Source organism: Vanessa tameamea, chromosome 19, assembly GCF_037043105.1.
Source record: "Vanessa tameamea isolate UH-Manoa-2023 chromosome 19, ilVanTame1 primary haplotype, whole genome shotgun sequence".
Lineage (NCBI taxonomy): Eukaryota > Metazoa > Arthropoda > Insecta > Lepidoptera > Nymphalidae > Vanessa > Vanessa tameamea.
The window spans coordinates 8,080,110-8,100,374 of record NC_087327.1 but is presented as its reverse complement, the minus strand read 5'-3'; the positions used below and the strand labels follow the sequence as shown (position 1 = coordinate 8,100,374).

At 31.8% G+C, this 20,265-nt stretch overlaps 1 protein-coding gene across 2 annotated transcripts in view; it reads right to left on the bottom strand.

Moving 5' to 3' along the window:
* The window catches only part of LOC113399404 (uncharacterized protein), a 519,786-nt gene that overhangs the window by 199,887 nt on the left and 299,634 nt on the right, over positions 1-20,265 (bottom strand). For both annotated transcript variants that reach the window (XM_026638525.2, XM_026638526.2), the window contains exon 2: positions 14,269-14,635. In XM_026638525.2, coding sequence (XP_026494310.2) covers positions 14,269-14,635 — 367 coding nt within the window. The remainder of the gene's footprint in view (positions 1-14,268; positions 14,636-20,265) is intronic.

The window sequence follows — 20,265 nt, the reverse complement described above, 5'->3', positions numbered from 1 at the left end:
CTTCAGTAGGGAAACCATTTCTGCAAAAACAAGAAGGACATTCCTGAAATTTAATTAATATTTATTAACGATTTTATAACCATTTATAAAAATGTTTTTCCCCGCGTTTTACGGTTGGTCATACTGTGTTAGGTATCAAATGTAGTACATGTCCATCCTCGGGGTTCAATCTAACTACAAACTAAATTTCATCAAATTCTACTACATTCCGAACTGGTGGTAGCTTTACTTAATATAGTTTGTTAAATGACGATTCAAAAGTGCTTGTAAAAGCCTACTTGAATAAAGTATATTTTGATTTTGATAAGTATTTAACGTGACAGTGTTTTTTTATTAAATGAACCCATTCGTTTTTTTAAACATTGATTGTTTTTTGCTTAAAATTAAATCGCTTTGAATCGATTCGGTTAATACTGAAAACGTCAAAGCCACACGATCGAATAAAAGACTAAAAATTTAGTTCTAAAATATAGCCTATTTACACTTTTATAAGATTTAAAATGGAATACGCAGTTTTGTAGCTTAAGATCAATTTCGAGTACTCGTTTGTAGAAATAAACTTGCCGTGGTAAATATGTCTCGATATCATATGAAATGTTTGACATAGTCGTCTTCTACAATTTATGCGTAAACTTTGCCTTTTAAAATGAATTTTTGTTTGCAATTTTTCATTTGTGTCTTTCTATTTAAATAGGCAAAAGAGTAAAAAATTTAGTGAGAAGCGGATTTTTTTTTTCGTAACAACTTAAAGTTCAAGGTCCGTGCCAATTAAGGAATGGTCAATATTTCTCACAACTCACTTATAAGCGGTAGAGGCCACTTACCACCAGGCCACCCATTTGTTCATATTCCTGCCCATATTATATAAATGGAAGACTTTTGAAACATAGTTTATAATTTTAAGCAGTTATGACCATCGTCAATGATAAGCACTGAAATATTGGGTTATTGTTACATAGTCGACGTAAAATGAGATCCTAGAGTTAAAGCGCTTTGGTAATGAGTAAGCGTGATTCCACTATAGTTATTTTCGAATCATCGGCTGTTATAGCCTAAAAAAACTTTCAGTCGGACAGTACTATCTAAGTTGGTATAAAACTGTCTTAGAAAATATTAAGTCTTTATATAAAACGGCAATATAGTTTTTATGGCTAAGTAAGTGCTATAAACATGAATGAAATTCGTCGTTTGACTTAATTTTGTGTAAGTTAAAAACACACTACTAATATTATTTTTTATATATAAAATATAAAGTAAGATTGGCTAATCTGAATAAATACTTAGTGCTCATTGGTCGGGTACTACGTTATCTTCTATCATTGACCAATGACCTTTCAGATAAATTAATCAAACTTTAATCAGCGTTTCAGAAATTGGTTCATGCTATTTTATTAAGGCTAACAGTTTTATGTATACCTATATAAAACTATACTAATATATAAACATAATAGAAATGTAAATATACCGAAAACGTTTCCGACTTTCTCCTGCTCTACGTTGCTCAGCATATCCTGGTAATTCGCTCAAGCCATTGTATGCACTGAACGTTTAATTATGTAAACAATAAAATTAATTAAAATCATAATGTTGAGTGCAGGCAAACATTATACAAAATGATTTCATCATTCACTCTGTTTATATATTATTAATCAAAGTAAGACGATAGGATAACCCATTGACATAGGCGCTGTAAGAAATATTAACAATTCCATACTTTATATTAATGAGCTACCAATCTTAGGAGCTAAGATGTTATGTCTCTTGTGCTTGCAGTTACACAGGCTCACTCACCCTTCAAACAGGAGCACAATAGTACTAAGTATTGCTGTTTGATGCTAGAATATCTGAGAAGTGCGTGATACCTGCCTAGACTGGCTTACAAAATACTCTACCACCAAGTTAAAATAGAATAAAAATGTAATAGAGCCTGAGACTACTTAAGCAGCTTTGCAATTCGTTTTTCGCCTTCTTATTTTGCCTTTCACGACCCCCCACCCCTCCCCATAATAAACCAGCTCTGTAACGTAGTCTATTTAACAATTCAAGCAATTGAAAAAACATTTAAAAAATCTACCGTTTTAAAAGGATTTGAATAATGTGTCCGTAAAAGCACAGACGAAGAGAATCCCTAATCTTAGGTAAATGTGTATGTACGTCGAGCGTTCTGCCTCAACCTAAATTAAACTTTACCGACTTTAAAAATAAAAGAGACTTGTTTACTGTTCGCTAATACCGTTGAAAGCATCCGAATTTCGAATCGTAGTTTATTCTAAATGGAATTCACAAAGTCGAAGCAGGGAAACTTCTATTAGAAGAACATCTTAAGAGTTAATTTTGTTTATTCGTAAAAATTAAAAGAAAACAACAACGAATCTTGTTTGAATTATATTATTTGTATTTGTATTAAGAAAAGTAAAGCGTACGGCGCGAAGTTTCTCTTTGTAAGTAAGAGAAGTGAATATAAATTTTTTTTCGAAATACTCAAATATAAATGTCTCCGAAGTAAGTAAGTCCTAAGTACACGAAAAGTGAGTCCTACTTGTCTTGTTTTGAAACTGTCATCTCCGTTTTAGCTTCAAATGTGTTTTTTGAATATTTAAAGAGAACTATTTGTCAGCCGCGGATTCTTGCACGTTGTAAGCGTCTTACCTTGAACTTCAAGTTTGCATCATTTTTTTTTCTAATTTCGTTAAATTATTTTCAGTCATTTGGTCGTGAAAAGACAGGATTGCTTTCGAATTTATAATCTTAGTATAGACTATCTAGAAAAATCTTCATCTTCGCTGGTCGTTAACCAATAGCAGACGTTTTAGATGGCGTGATGTTAACTCGATCAATGATAACGAGGGTCTGTAGTAATTACATACAGAGTCTATACGGCCTTCAAGGACGAAGTTCAAGGCCATCACTTTGCCCTTATACAATAAATTCCATGCACACAAAGTCGTCAATATAATTTTATCAATTATCACATCTAAGATATTTTATTACCTATCATGAATAGTCTCTCTGTTATTTCTAATGTCACTAAATATTTCGTTAATTAGGTTTTACTTTAAATAATGAAATGTCATCAAAAAGCGAGTAAAAATTTTTTATTGATCAAAATCAATAAAAAATTTTTACTCGTTTTGAGGAGGACTTTTGGGGATATTAAAGCCGCATTTTGATGCGACAAACTCAACTAAAAAACCATATTGGACGTAATTAAATACTCTATGTAAACCCACAGAAAACCGGAGTACGTTGCTAGTGCTTTATAAAAGGGATGTTTAATTGTTGGTAAAACCATCTGGAAGTTTTATCACTGGACATGCACTTTCATTTTACGAGGAAGATAAATCCATAGATACTCTGTTCCTATAAAGGAACACATTATTAGGTGTAATAAAACGCAGGAGTAAATGTAAATTAGTGAGTTCAAGGCTAGTTGATTCTGTTTATATCAGAAAAAAACATTTTGATACTTGGCAATAATACTAAAGTTAATTTTAAGGAAAATGATCCAAAAAATGTAATGTAAATTATTTAAGCGATCAGTCATTCGATGACATGTTTAACTTATCCTTTTCATAAATTCAAATCATTTGTATAAAATACACCGGTAAAGAAGGCATATTATTCGATACAAGATTATAAAGATGATAAAAAAGCGTGGAGTTAATGCTTGTTGACTTTCAGGCAGGATATATAACATACATATATAATTGTATTTAACTAACATGACTGTATGTTGAAAAAGAGTAACTACTGAGTTTCTTGCCGCTTTTTCTCGGTAGAATCTACATTCCGAACCGGTGGTAGCTTAACTTAATATAGTTTGTTAAGTGACGATTTAAAAGTGCTTGTAAAAGCCTACTTGAATAAAGTATATCATCCAATTGTTTCGACTGCAAATGACTGACAACATATGAAATATGCAAACAATTCGTTACAAATCTTTAAAATTAATATCAATAACTAATCGAAACGGAAATAGAAGGTATATAATTATACTGATAGTTGAATTTACTCCAGTCCCTTTGTAAACGACGGTACTATATCCTCTGTCAGCCTCCTCTTCATTCTCTGTACCCTGACACCTTCAAGATGATAATATCCTGCAGAGGAGATTAGTTGAGATGTTACGGAGATATGTGCATGCGACGATTACGTGACGCCCCAAAATAAGGAAGTAGACACAAATACTATGTGAAATATGTAAAAATAATCTCGATTAAAAAAATGCCAAGAAAAAAAATGAGCTGATCTTCATTACTTCAAACTTTCTCGCAACTATATTTATAATAATAATTAAACAATTCATTATTAAAATACTTGACTGTAATGTTAAAATAATATAACGGAATATAGAACGGAAAATTAACTTAACAAAACTTTATTTATTAATTTATTGCTTGAAACCAATCACTAAGTTACATAAATGGATGAGATACGGAGAATAATGTTAAATATAACCTTCGATTTATGTACATTGTAAAGACTGAGATCGTAAAAAGTTTGATAGCTCAACTTATAATAATAATACTTATTCACTACTGTTCGAATTGAAATAGATTCGTTGGTAATGTTATTACATATATAATATGTTTGACATACAAATTATGTTAATTATTTGAAAGTTTGAAGTCAGAGCAATATTATATGGTAATATGATAACTAAAATGCTGCTTCCGTTTATTTTTTTTGATGTATTAAATTTTTTATAGGTTACTACATTACAATACAAACGGCATAAACATAGAGTTAGATGCTTATGAAAGCTTTGTAACCTCTTCCTTGATGCTCGTGAATATAGAGTTCCATTTGAAATGACTTCATTATTTTATTTCAATGTTCACTCAACCATACATAATTTACGAGCTTTAAAAATAAAACGAGTTTAGTTGGAAACATTATAACTGTTTGAAATAGTTTCAATTGAATTTTATTTAAACTTTGAAATTCAATCAACAGAAATTACAATGCACTAAGCTCGGCTAAGTACATACAATATTGTTCTGTACAACGTATTATATTTCAACTTAATATCAGACGTTGTCAAATAAAACAATATCATTTACTCTACTACGAAAAAGGTAATTTAATTATGATTTAATCAGATGTTGTTCAATTCAATTAAGATTTAATCAGTAAGCAGTCGATATTGATTCTGTATAAAGGTGCGTAGGTATTAGAGGCTGAGTTGAGCCGCTTCTCTACGCGCGGCACGCGTTCAAAGCTGCTCAAGCGCTCACGATCCTTTCAAATGCAAGCGCTTGCGGCGATTCCTTTTTTCTCATATTAAAGCATTGAATCAAACATGTGTTACTTTTTGTGCTTACTTTTTAATTTTTTTTTGTTTTAAAGAAAAATATAAATTGTGAAAGGGAGCGGGTAGACTATAAAAACCTTATCAGTTACGATATAGTATTAGAGAAACACATTTGTCTGTAATCACTTCAATATTAACGGATGCGCAGGGAGATGTCTGCATTTTAGCAGCACGTAACTCGACTCTAAGCAGCTGATCCATAGATACCACTGATGGGCTAAGGTCTACTCTCTTTGTGAGCAGAACATATACGATAGAAAAAAACATATAAGGAATAAAAGAAAATTAGCTCGTCATGGCGTTCTTAAAACATTTATCATATTTTTATCTTCCATCCACTCATGCAAAATATTTAGGATTTAATATTATCATTATTATTTAATATTAATATAGCGGCACTCGCTCTTAAGTATAAGACACCCTTAGTTGATTTGTAATTAAAGCTATAATCGCTTAGGTCTTAATCGATCAATTTGTAGTTACTCAAACGTGCACCTATATAACATATAAATACACATATATAACATATAAATAGTGCCTATTTATATGTTATATATGTATGACATATCTGTCACCCCGCGGATTCGCTCTCATTTTAAGGGTTATTAGAAAACTTTGCGGTATAAAAAATTTCAAATTTACTACCAAAAGAGGTTCTGCTGTAAAAGAGAAACGTACAAAGTTCTTAGCTTATTAATTCAGTTAAAATTAGCTCTAAAATATTAAACGTACTTTATCACCCATGTATAACAAACTTATTCCGCCAAAATCATTGACATTTCTATTGGAGTTTGGCAGAGTCTCAGAGTTTTGTTAGTGTTTATTTTGCATTAAAAATTTAGCAACTTGCAAGATTCAAGAGCGATAAGTATCTAGTTGGCGAAACAACTTTAGAGTTATGTGAATGTATGCACAAGTTTGAACGCTTCGCCCGTATCAGCCCATATTGAACTTTCGAGCTTTTAAAACAAAACATATTTGTTTACAGTCCGCTAACACCGTTTGAATTTTCCATCGGATTTTGTTTGAGACGTACGTAACGCTCTCTATATTGTTAGCGTGGACATTGTTTTAGGAAATACACTTGGAGCTTTTTCGATTTATCTGAATAAATAGAACTATATCGAGGCTTTATAACTTGGAGAGATTTATTACAGTACAATTATACTAGATACGACTGTTAAAGTTTTACTTAGTGTTAGGGCTTTGTTCAAGCTCTAATTAGTACTGTTATATTCTAGATGTGTGAGCCAGTCCAATTGCAGGTAAAAGGGATATATTTAGATAAGATATAGGATATAAAAATAGCTTCATTTTAATTTGATGATACTAGTTATGACTGTTAAAGTTTTACTAAGTGTTAGGGTTAGGGTACATACGCAATTAAAAACATAAATGACAGACATCGTGAACCTCTGAACAGGACATGAAATAGCTCACATATTTATTTGAGGCAAGAAGACTTCAATGTCCAATGTTTCAAAGTAAATGTTGGTTTAATGAAATATATTTTTATTTATTTTAAGAAGGCAGATTTTAGTTGTCGCTTTCTGCCAAAGTGAAGGCACTTTAAGAGGTATATACAATTACTCACACCGTCAATGCGCTGTCAAACAGTTTGCCTGAAAAGTTTTGTTGAATTATTGAATTATATTCAAACCGCTATACAGTCTTGTTGTTTCTGATGTTGGAAACACTCATCTAGAAGGGCCGAGGGAACAGTTTGCGTTATATACCAACCGTATTAAATCTGAATCTAAAGTCCGTACAAATAAAGATGTATTGTATAATAAAGATGATTATGAAAAAGTTATAACTTCGGAGTATATCGCATAACATAGAACTTTTGCGTTTTAATATATTGTGTAGGCCGAAGTACTTTTTGTACATACGACCACTGGTACGAGCTCGCGTTATGTAATCGGATCACGTTGCTTCAAACACATACTGCTTAGTACTAACCATTTGCAATTCAGAGTGAGTCTAAATACTAGTAACGATAGGGCTGTGCAATTATGTAATCAATTTAATTTAGTACGAATATCGATTTCCTTTCAAATCTTTTAAAAGTTTATTAGCTGCACTATAGGTAAAATTAATCTAACGTTATAAATTTAAGACATAGACTTTTTTCCGCCTAACATCCGCACGAAGTATAATGTCATTAAGATCTCTGGTGATATTTTGAGAATGTCTGATAATAGTCCTAACTATTATCAGACATTCTCAATAAAAAATATAAATGTATCTACGTTTGTCCTTTAAGCGTTTTTTAACATATCACCCTATTGTGGTGCTACTTTGTTAAGTTTTTTTGCGTGAGCCTGAGAAGGTTCTTGGTCCAAAAAAAATCTTTATCGAGATGTTTGTCCTTCGATATAAACGTATTATGAAGTCCCGGGACGAGTAGCTACTAAATAAATAAAAAGAACAAACACGGTCATAATATATATAATCTATATTTTAATACGAAGTTCTTGTATCGATATGAAGCTCATGCGACTACTCTTTGAAAACAATATGTCAACTACAGATCCGGCTCCGTTTTATATATAATATTATATTATTTAGTTAATTATATACAGGAAGAAAACAATGACTAGACTTAAAAATACCTTTTTTTATATTAACAGAGATGGGTCAATGGATAAACCATTGCATCTTTAACAAAGACCAAGAGTTCAAAGCCGGGTAAACCACAATGTTTTTGAATGTGAAATTTGTGTCCATAAATTCATCTCGTTCCACTACAGAAAATATCTTGCAGGGAATTAAACATTTAACCGAACAGCCTGATAGAATAAAGGGCTTAAGGCTTTGCCGTAATTAATTTGTACATGTACATTTATTTTTAAAATTAATCTCAAAGACACCAAAAAAATATATCGTTTAGGGGCTAATTCTACTAACAATGCAACGGTTATTTCTACTATTCAACTATTAATGTATACGTATCCGATTCCTTTCCGATACAACTTCGATTATTCATGCAGGTTTCCACTGGACCATCTCGGCTCACATACTTATTTTTTTATCTTATCGTATTATAATACTAGTTTTCGGCTTTGCCCGCATGTTCTGTCAGTCGAAGGTTTTAATGATAAAAATGTAGCCTGTGCTCTTTTATTGGGTTCAACATTTTTTCATACAAAATTGAAGTAAATTCGGTTTAGTGTTTCACCTATGGAAGCATGACAGAAAGAGTTACTTACGCATTTAGTAAATAATAATTTTAAACTCCCAATGCTAATGGATACACAATAAACAAACGAATAACGTGAATCGATAAATGTTTTTGTGTTAAACGATTGACTTTAAACCGACTGTACAGCAATAACGTTTCTTTGGTTAGCTTAAGCACTTGAGTACGTCGTAGCACTTTGTACACGAATGAGTACAATACAATACGATGAACACAAGAGTGCTAGAAGCACTTAGTATTGTAAAAAATGGATAATGTTTTTATTTATGTTAAGTCATCTAATAAGGATGTTTGTTTTAGCATTGTATACGTAGGTTTTGAGTTCTTTTTTTTTATTTCAAACTTTTGTTATAAATACTTTTAAAATTTAACAGTATTTATAACTCTTTTAAAATTTAAAATTATTTATAACTCATATAAGAATTATATTATAGCCTTCGCAAGTTCTAAGCCTGTTACAAATGAATTATAAACACAAATTAAGCACGCAAAAATTCAATGGTACTTGTCTGGATATGAACTCGGAATATCTGGTTAACATTCATGTTTTCTAGTGACTGGACCATCGCAGCTCTTAATGTAAGTTAATACTAACTAAGCAATACTGAGCTCTCCTCCATTTTTCTTAGATGTTCTGAGTTATAATTTGTTATTATAAACACAAACTACAATTTGTGTTTATGAACATATAAGAACTAGCCAAGAGAGACCTTAGGCTACAATATATTATCCTAAGTTATAAGAAGAAATGATATTTTATGTAGTTATAAATAAATTTCAGGAAGGACCATTAAACTTGGCATCCATTTAGATCTCACTTCTTTTGTCGTTGAAGTCAACAACCAAGGTATATATCGTAATATTGGACTTGGCTCTCATTTTTACATTTATGTTTTTGATGGGATCATAGTTTAGAAGATTAGTCTAAGTACTACACGATGTGTTGAAATGAGTAGTCAAAGGCCGCCTTGTTCGATTTTCAAACAAATAATATTACGAAATTCTTAATTTAATAAACCGAATTTTTAAAAAACCGCTCTTCAAGAATAATTATAGTAAAATTTTCAAATTCTTAAATATTTATCATTCAATTAACATTCTACCAGTCGTTCTTTTTAACTCACTTCGGTCATAGTCTTCAACAGAACGTGATGTGAATAACAATTACTTCAGTTCCATAATTCGATATTTAAATATTCAAACATCAGTTGGATTAATTCCGCAATTAAAATATGTTATTGTTAGACGAAGAATTGATGTCAAATTGATCATACGAGTATATCTTGTTATTAAAAATGTCATATTATTTATTTAAGTGTTTTTTTTTTCGCTGGAGGATTAATATGTTTAACATCACATTGATATTTAATATTATTATAAAAGTGAAAGTGTAAGTAACTGATGTTTTAATTAGAATAATTGATATATTTGTAATTCCTTGACATTTGATATAAATAATGTTAATTTTTAATTAGCATATTTCTTTTGCTTACTCTAAATGAAAACTCCTGAACTTATTTTTACAAATCTTACTAATGCAGCTCTGACTTTTGAATTAGTATGAACCTTGCGTCAGAAGTCACATCCTTCCAGAACAATTCAATTTTTTTTTTTATCAAATTTAAAAAAGAAAAATGTCGTTAAGAATAATATAATTACGTGATATTAGTTATATATATCGTGCAGAATAATCATACTTGGGTTTATATCAATAGAAAAATAAAGTACGTTTATTTGAATAATCTTACAAAATGCATTATAAATAAATGCTTACTCAATTAAATAAATAATCTGTGCAACAGTGCTGATTGAACATGCTGCGCTGAGTGTTTTCGATTTAACCCAGATTTAATACGTGAATGCCGGGATCAAGCTAACCAACAAAACATCCCTAGTATTCAAGAACTATTCACATACATAAGTATGACTCGGGAAGGTGAAATATAGGTAATAAATAAACAAGTCATGTTCGTTGCTACATGACGTATCTGATTTTTTAAATTTCGAATATAAAATCTAAATTAATAATTTAAATCAAATTTTACACACGTCGCGCCCAACGATGTTTTGCTTCTGAAAATGTAATTTATTCGTATGAACACGCTGTTTAAAGCTGTTACGTGATGTACAGGTATATAAAATTCAAGCTTGCCACGTCAATGGTCTAAATTTAATAAAATCATGAAGGTCAGCTTATTATCTTAAATAAAAATATTATATACAAAAACCTTCTACAAAAAGCGGTGCACCTTCTGCTTAAGTAATCTATTCAATTAGACATAACAAAAAAATCGTTTTTTTATTTATTGTAACGTTATGACATTCTTATTTTTTGTAATCCTGTCGAAGGTTTTACGAACGCTAAGTATTAAAAATGATGTTACGAAGAGAATCACTGGTTCCACGCCAAGATATTGTTGGACACAAAGGCCGTTGAACTAGACTATTTCCCGCCTTCTTCCGGGTGATTCTTTCAAAGGATATTACCATTTTACAAGGTATTTCTATTGTTTCGGTGATAGCTCTTTCCTGTCGGATCAGTTGAGGATTGTAGCGGCTTAATAATGGAAAGCTGTTTTCATTTAGATTTTTAATGATCGAAATATAATGATGATTTTAGGTTTTAAGTAAGGCTTGTAAATTTTTCGTTGAGAGTTATGATGATGTCGTCCTGACCAACTTCAACTACGTTATACGTACTACGTTCCACGAGTGTGTGCACAAACACACGTGTAAAATCAATTATCTCACTCTCATAGTCCGATGGGATGGCAAATTTGACACGGATGAATAAAGTACAGGTGCCAGACCAAGCGGCTTTATGTGCTTTACTAGGCAAGATATTGCACAATTGTGTGCACCACACACATCCAACATCCAGACTCCGGGGTGCTACTGAACAAAAATCGACCGAAAAACCGGCCCGAGGTTGAGTTACAGAATTTGTGACGAAAGTTTATTTACGTCTATCTTCTACCGCTAAACGGCAATACTCAGTATCGTTGTGTTCCGATTTGAAAGGTGAGTGAGTCAGTGTAACTACCCACAAGAGACATTAAATCTTACTTCCCAAGATTTGTGGCGCAGGTAATAAGATAAGATTTTAATAGTTCCTACAGTGGGAAGCGGTGACCATTTACCATTGTACCATCATAGTCCGCCTACCTATATGACATAAAAAAAAATACGTACTCAAAGTTTACATCTGTATTCTGGTTTCTTTATTTTTTATTTATTTATTATTTATTTTATAGAAGTTTTCACATTTAAGTTTTGATTTTCAATTATAAGATAACATATTTCTAAGTATATTAATATTACTAACAGTATTTAAAACGGGATATTTACCATGTTTTTTATTTTTATTTGGTGGAGCTCGATATTTCGACATTATCTACGAATGTCTTGTTCACGAGACTGACGTTTGCGGGTAGATGTTGACGGCATTAGAAGTGTTCATATCGGACTACCTCCTTTCTCGTACGTTTGCTGCGTAAACACTGGTTACCACTACCACTGTCACTTTCACCCCATCTATTTGTTTTATTTACACTCGAAACTCGATCCCGTGTTTTACAAACGAAACTCACCGTATCGATTCGCGAATTTTTTATATTATTATTCAAGGGTTTGCATAATTTTATCAAAAGTATGGAATCCAGTGATAATCCAGTGAAAGGAGGTAGTCCGATATGGACACTTCTAATGCCGTCAACATCTACCCGCAAACGTCAGTCTCGTGAACAAGACATTCGTAGATAATGTCGAAATATCGAGCTCCACCAAATAAAAATAAAAAACATGGTAAATATCCCGTTCTAGATACTGTTAGTAATAAAAATAACCATGTTAATTTAAAATCTTATATATTAATATTTTCAAAAGCATTGCTTATGTACATACATATTCGTATATATAGTAAATTAGTAGTATATAAGTATATAATATTCGTAGTTGACAGTTGCTGATCAGCAAAAATCTAAAATGAATATAAATAAACACATTCTAACGGTTAAATTAATTTAAAACCAATATGGCGGAAAAAGAAGCATATTTAAAATTTTATAACAATACAATTAAAACAATAACATTAAATAGTTTTATGCAATTCTCTAAGTATATATGACTAAGTTATATTATTAATTTAAGCAAACAACTCGAATGGTTCTTAATACTCAAAATTTAAATAATAAAAATGGCAATCACGCTGAGATTTTGCGTCGTTAGCTTGATAACAATGTTAAGTTTCAGCGACTATAAGAAACTTGCTATGCGTTTGTTTTGAATAATGATTCGGATTGGCACAATTTCTAAATATCACGATTTTCTTGAACGTCAGTACTTCGTGCGATTTTATTAATCCGGAGGATATAATGTTCGGTTTGCTGAATTGAATTATTACGACATCCACAATCGTATTACTTGTATTTTATTATTTTCGAAATTAAACTGTACGATTATAATTAAATTTTAGGTTCAAAGTAATTTTCTGTTTGAATTTGACATTTTATTTTAATTTCTAAATATGAACGCTTTTATAAATAATATATTTGTATATTTCTTGTCATGTATGGAAGATTCGTTTTGTGTATATATTAATTTAGTAAATAGAATTAATTTTATTTAGGACATTGTACTAACGTTCGTTAAAGACATTTTGTCATGCTTAGAAGACGTGAATTTTACCCTATATTTCTGAGTTCAAATCCAGGCGAGCATCACTGATATTTCCCGTTTGGTGGTGACGGACAATATCGTAACAAACATATATTTTTATCAGATACAAACAATTCTAAATGAAATGTTGTTTACACGTAAAGGCGAATCATACTGAATTGCATTTATGAAGTACAGAAACAGTAGTATCATAAGTCTTTTTTTTACTTCGTAACTTATTAGGGTGAAATTCAGCATGAAAGTTTGTATGGATATTTTTAAAATACCAATTACAAAATTGAAATGAAAATTAGTCAGTAAAAAATTCTCACACTGAAAAAGTATCGGTAAGTTTCTGTATAATGTTTCCGATGGAATAAGACATTGAGTACACGTCTAGTAAATAAATAAAATGCTATCTGTCCTCACAGTTTTAACGTGTGGATTTTTTGTTTCTTTCAAAAACATACATGATGCAAAGATACATAAGTACGTGTCTCTCATTATCAATAAAACAGTACAGATTAAATGACGCTAATTGTTAGTGCACCGCTTTTAGGGTTGTGTTATTATTAATGCTCCCCCCCCCATAGAAAGACTGGACATGACATCCTTAGAGTGTAAGTACAGTTTTAGTATATGTTTTAGTTCATGGCAATCGACCCGGAGGCTCACAAGCCACGGCCCATTCTCCGCGGAGCGGATGCGTAAACGCCTCTTCTAGTTAAAATAAAAAGGGTTGCGTAACCACAAACCTAACACGAAAAGTTACTTAGAAATATTAATTTTAAAAATCGAATTTGAAGTTATTGGCATTAGCGCGTTCAAGCATTCTAACTTTCCAGCTTTGTAATATGAAATTAAAAATAAAAATTAAAAGGCTGAAGAAAATATAATATGTTTAAATCAAATAAAAGTTGTAAAATGTAAGAAGTATTTGATTTTGTCGGGTTATAATTAATTGTCTTAAGCTGTTTGCTGGTTGATTGTTTTTATATGAAAGTACGTATTCAATCAAAATTTCTATAATTAACTTCTTAATCGCGCTCTTAATAAAAAAAATGTGCATAGTTTTGGGTAGAAAAAAAAACCTTACCTGCAACCATTTGATTCTTGTGATGTTTTCCTCCGTCACACTGAGCGCCTTTCTCTCCCCCAGCTTATACGATTCATCGTAATACATATACTCCGTAAACGTCAGGCCGCTAGTGGTGTACTGCTGCGTGAAGTATATCGATATCGTTCCGTTCACGATATCGTGTTCGATTATCCACCTACACTTAATCGGGACGGGAAAAGGATTGGGGAAGTTGGGAGTTTGGATAATACCAACGGGGCCCTTTAAGAGGCCACCGCAGGTCTGTGGCCCCTGGTGTTCTTTTATCGGGTTGTCTTCTTGGGACGAGACGATGTCAGCAATGATGGTTATCAGTGTGATGCTGAGCAACCGCTGCACAGTCAGCCTGAAACAAAGATAATACGTAAGGTAAGAACATAATAGTTCTTTATAGCGTTGGTAAGTGGTCACCGCTGCCCACGGAAAATGGTACTGAAAGAAACTTGTACCGTTCCTTACACCGCCAATGCACCAACAGTCATGGAATTGACATGTTATTTCCTTTGTGCCTTTAGTTTTACTCACTCTCACTCGCCCTTTAAACCGGGTCACACCAGTTCTTTCACTTTAACTGTTTGCTGGTAAAATAATGAGGTCTTAGTAACTATCCATAAGGCCTTGCACAATGCCCTGCGACTAATATGAGCAGCTTAGAATTTTGATATTGACTTATAATGGAGATCTATTAAAATCACTCTGTTGATGAATACGTCTGTAAAAAATATAGCCTATTTTCCATCAAATATACAAATAAAAAAATACTTTTTTTAATATACGGATAATAATTTAGTATATTGATATATAGACGTCATTCAAATCAACTAATAGATTTATGAATAATTCACTAGTATTTGATTATTGTGTCCAGTTTGTTTTTGCTATTCATTAAACATAGTATGATATGTTTTCCGACCAGAGCCGAGATGGCCCAGAAGTTAAATCACGTAAATATTAACCTAAGATTGCGCGTTCAAATCTAGACAAGAGTGACTGATTTTTTATTGTGTTTAATTTGTTTTTTTCTCGTGCTCTGCTGTGAAAGCAGACATCGTGTGAGAATTTCGTTGTATCTGGTAAAATTCTGCCACAAGAATAAAAGAAGCTTTTGAAAAGAAATAGGATCTCGGTGGTAGGGTTTTGTTCAAACCCATGTGGGTAGGTACCACCCACTCATCAGATATTCTACCAGCAATACTTAGTATTATTGTATTCCGGTTTGAAAGGTAAGCCGGTGTAACTATGTGTGTGTGTGATGTAAGGTATGTTTAATATTTCCTACATCACTAATGTCTATGGACAGTGGACGTTTGCCCATCTGCCAAGCTATATAAAAAAAGGAAAATTTACAACTCACTTGCAATTTTGTGAGTTCAAAAAAGATTTATATTAAAATGCACAACGGATTTGTTTAGACTTTCCATTATAAATCCAACTACAGCTAGGGCATTACGCGCATATGTCGTTGGAAACTAGGTCCGGACAATCTAATTTGCTAACGACATTCGGGTCCTTTGGGATAAAAATGGGTCTGAAATGCATTCGCAGAAAGTACATTTGTTGCAACGCGCATCTACTTTCAAAATTACAGGAAATGTTGTGGTAATTTTTTTTGAAGATTTTGGGTAGGAGAAATCGAATGATAACAAAAATCGTATCTTATTCCATGAATAATTAAATCAAACTTGCGGATTTACATTATTTGGATGCGTTAATCCTTTAAATGTCGTAATTAGTGAAGTCGCATAATATCACTTTTTGACATTTCACGATCATATTCTGCGGTGAGTTGCGAGTTTATAAAATATGTCTGAAGGTGTCGAATTTATTAGAAAAATTTCATACGAAATTTTCAGTCGTAAATTTTGCTCTAAGATTACAACCTTCATGCAGTGCACATCTCATAGGCCCACTTACATCTCAATTACGAAACCTAGTGTATTTCGTATCTTGATATGTATGTAACTTAGCGATCGACCCAGCTTCGCCCGGGAGTATTTTTTAATATTGAAAACGTTACATTAATATAAATTATTATAGCACTTAGGAATAATGTAGTTTTTTATTTGTAGAATGCAAATAAATTGGATCACTAGTTACAGAAATAACCAGGGCGTTATTTCTGGAACTTTCTTTGTTTGTTTGTATGTACCCTAGTACATACAAACAAACAAATTTGTTACACTAGCCTAACACCACGGTATCGGTGTGTCTCCAACTTAAGTTTGTACGAAGATAAATAACTCAATACATTTTAATATTAGAAATCAAAGTGTGCCCACAGCCTTATTTCTCTGAACCGCACACGGTGCAAAATTTCAACATAATTTCGGATGAAATATTGGAGTCAACGGAATGCGACCACCACAGCGCCGGCCCCAACCGTGGCAACCATTCTGTTACTTCGCTTCAATCATCTTTCTTTAGTTACGTAATTTTAAATCATATTTTAATTGTAGTTAATAAAAGCATTAAGAGTAAATGGCCCTTTTTTGTCTGCGGCTGCAAAAATCGTAACTCCCTCATCACGTAGAGTACGACAGAGACGGTAATACACTAATTTGTAGCATTTGGTCACAACTCAGTGTCTTTTGTAGTTATTTCTCAATAATAAACACGTAACCTGAGCTTACTTGTTTCTTAGTGCAAAATAAAATGTGCCCGTCGAGGGACGCATGGCTCCCGAAAACAACGATGGACTAAAATAAATACAAAAAAATCCCATTATTATAATAATATATATCAACGAAATCTGTATATGCGTCACATACACGGAAGGGAGTAGAGAGCGGTGGTTTAGAAGCGACATGACGTCATAAAGGAGCGTCATATGAGTCGGTTTTGCAACCAAAACGCGTCTATAGATTTTTCACATCGAGTAAAATGTATTCTCACAAGATGCATTCTTAAGCAAGGCGAGCAACTACTAGTGAACATTCCAGCTGAACTTGTTTTACCCGCTCGAAATTTATAAAACATTGCCTTTATAACACAAACCGTCACGATCCATTTTGCCTATTTTTGATGTATTATTGAATTAAAAAGTAATCTATGTTCTTCCCCGGAACTCAAACAGTTTCTTTATCAAATTTCATCTTAATCAGTTTAATTATTTAAACGTAAAGAGGTAATAGACAGATTTACTGTATACACTTGTATATAAAGGAAATTCTCTTTCTTATATTATACGCTGAGTAAAATTCTTTCGAGGTGAAAGAATTTTAATAAATAAACAAAAAATAGCTTTATTAAAATGACGTCCTGTTATTGTGAAATTTAATATAGGATAATTGTTCATTAAGTTTGTCAATAGAACAGTCGTTTACATTTTCGTAATGATTAATTTTGATACAATTTCGTTTATTTCAAAATGCAAATCGATGTCAATATTTTTAAATTTCAATGTATTAAATGTGCTTTTAAAATATTTTAGCAAAAAGTTTAAGTTATATTGATAACAAATAAAAAATACATTTAATATATTTTATAAATACAGTTAAAACGAATCGGTTTGACGGGTAGTTATTAAAAAAAAAAAGACTGATCAAAAAATTAAGTTTAAATCTTAACTAATATTATAAATGCGAGTTAGTTTGTTTGTTACGCTTTTACGTCTCAAATAATCAACCGATCATCATGATACACGTATACACGTCAGGGATACAGAAAGGAATATAGGGTACTAAATACCTCCCCCTTACACGCGGGCTTATCCCGGGGTCGAGACTAGTTCGATATAAAATTACATGAGAAATATATCTACGATGTTTTTATTTTTTGGAACGAAGTTCTTTTACGCGGCTTAGTAGAGTGAACTGGCTGAAATCGTTACGTATGGAAGAAGTTCAAGCGACCCTCTCTTTCCTATTGCTCCCTGTCTCTTTCTAATAAATACTGTTTATATAACATTCTTTAAATAATATTTTGTAATTCACCTGTTTATATAACATTCTTTAAATAATATTTTGTAATTCACCCGGGATTTTCAAAAGCAAAGTTATTTCTAGTCGTTTAATTACTCTGAAACATTGTTAATTAATTTTATTGTGTCTGTTTTTTAATAATAAGGTAATACTAAGTAGTTCTAATTGGATATCCCAAGGCACATTTTTTTTTAAATGTTGGTAGTAAAATAAAAGAATAAAATAAACTTTACAGATAGGGTTAAGAATAACAATACTGTCTGCTCTCGTATAACTACTAAATACATAAGTTTTATAAGAGATGCAACTTATAAAAATATTCTTTTAAAATATTCTCTTCAGCAGCGTTAGTTAATATAACATTGTACTAAAATACAATACGGCGCTGTTTATATTTTAATAATAGTATATTTTTAACTACGTTTAACTTTAATTAAGTTTGGTATGACGATATGCAATTAAAATATTGTTATATACTAGCCGCTTGTCCCGACTTTGCCTAAATAAAATAAAAATCATGTTTATTTTTTATTTTGTTTGTAAAAATAAATATCCTGGAACCCAATAACGCCACCATCCATTAGTTCCAATCTAAAGCATCCATCCAAATAATTCAACATATTGTTTCAGCTGTTTAGGAGTTCAGTGACAGACACACATACAAAATATTTATATATATATAATTATTAATTATGTCCTTCCTGATTTCGAACACGGTGGCTACCTCTATTAGAGCCGTCTTTATAAACGCAATGTCATAAGGTAAATAACAATTTATTATGTCTCACATAATGTACATTGTAACTTACTGTGTAAATGGTTAATAATAATTGGGTCTTGAATAATGATACTTAGCTGTCTAGTTTTTTTTTAAGACAGCTCTCTCATTTGTTTCTCCGGAATGTGCTCGAACGTGTTTACAATAAAATCTTTTATCATCTTAATGGTGTTTGCATTTCCGACCTTAACCTATCAATCTCAAAGTAGATCAGCTGACTACACAGGAAATATAGTGCACGAGTGTCTGCGTAAGATACAGGACGGCAAATCCGATGCAACTGACAAGAATTCAGGCTTAGGACCAGCGGCTTTACTTGCTTTCCGAAGCATAGGACTCTAACCACTTTCAACTTTCAGGCACAGGACTGTTACTGAGATGTTTTCATCTGAATGTTCCAATAACATGATATCAGCCCAACCTTTGAACTTAGTACCCCTGGATATATAGTCTTATATTTTGTCACTAGACTAACGAGGCAGGCAATTATATAAAAAATAATTATATAAATATATAGTGCGAAATACTCTGTAGTTATATGTCTGTTCTATACAACATATTATGCCAATTTTATACATTTTGGTTTCTATACGAATTTTGTTCAGATTCGCTTGTAATTATATTTTTTATTGATCACTACTGTATAAGTCAATAAACAAACTAAAAACTGCCTAAATTATTACTTCTTTATATACAGATATATAGTTTTAAGAAAGATATATCTCATTGCCCGGAAATAGTATTTTCTAGAACAAACATTTTAAAGGTAGAAAAACGAATTACGACGCGACAGCAGCGGGTGGATGTTTAATCAATACTGCCAAGTGTAAATTACATTTAGATATAAAACCTATTTTGGTTTGTTTTACAATTTTAGTTTTAAATAAAGATAGAGAGGAATTACTGTTATTTTACCATCTGTTACAGATCTATAAATTATAATTCGGTAGCAAAAGGAGTTGGTTCAATATAGCTGAAAAATTGGTTGGCAGATGCCCTTTACCTCAGACTTGTAAGAGAATATATCAGGCGCACCGTCAGTTCCAATTCTGTTAATGATGAAGTGGATTCAGTGCAACTACGAACATAGCCAGCAATGTAAACTTTTATTAAATTGTAACAATAAATTTGACAGTCTATAGTTTCTTTTTATTTTACGGCAATTATAAAATATCTATTTTAAATTATTTATAAACTGGCATAACGTATTTGATTATTAAATGGTACGATATAAATGTAATCGAATCTTTATAATACTCAGGAACAAAGTGGCTTTTT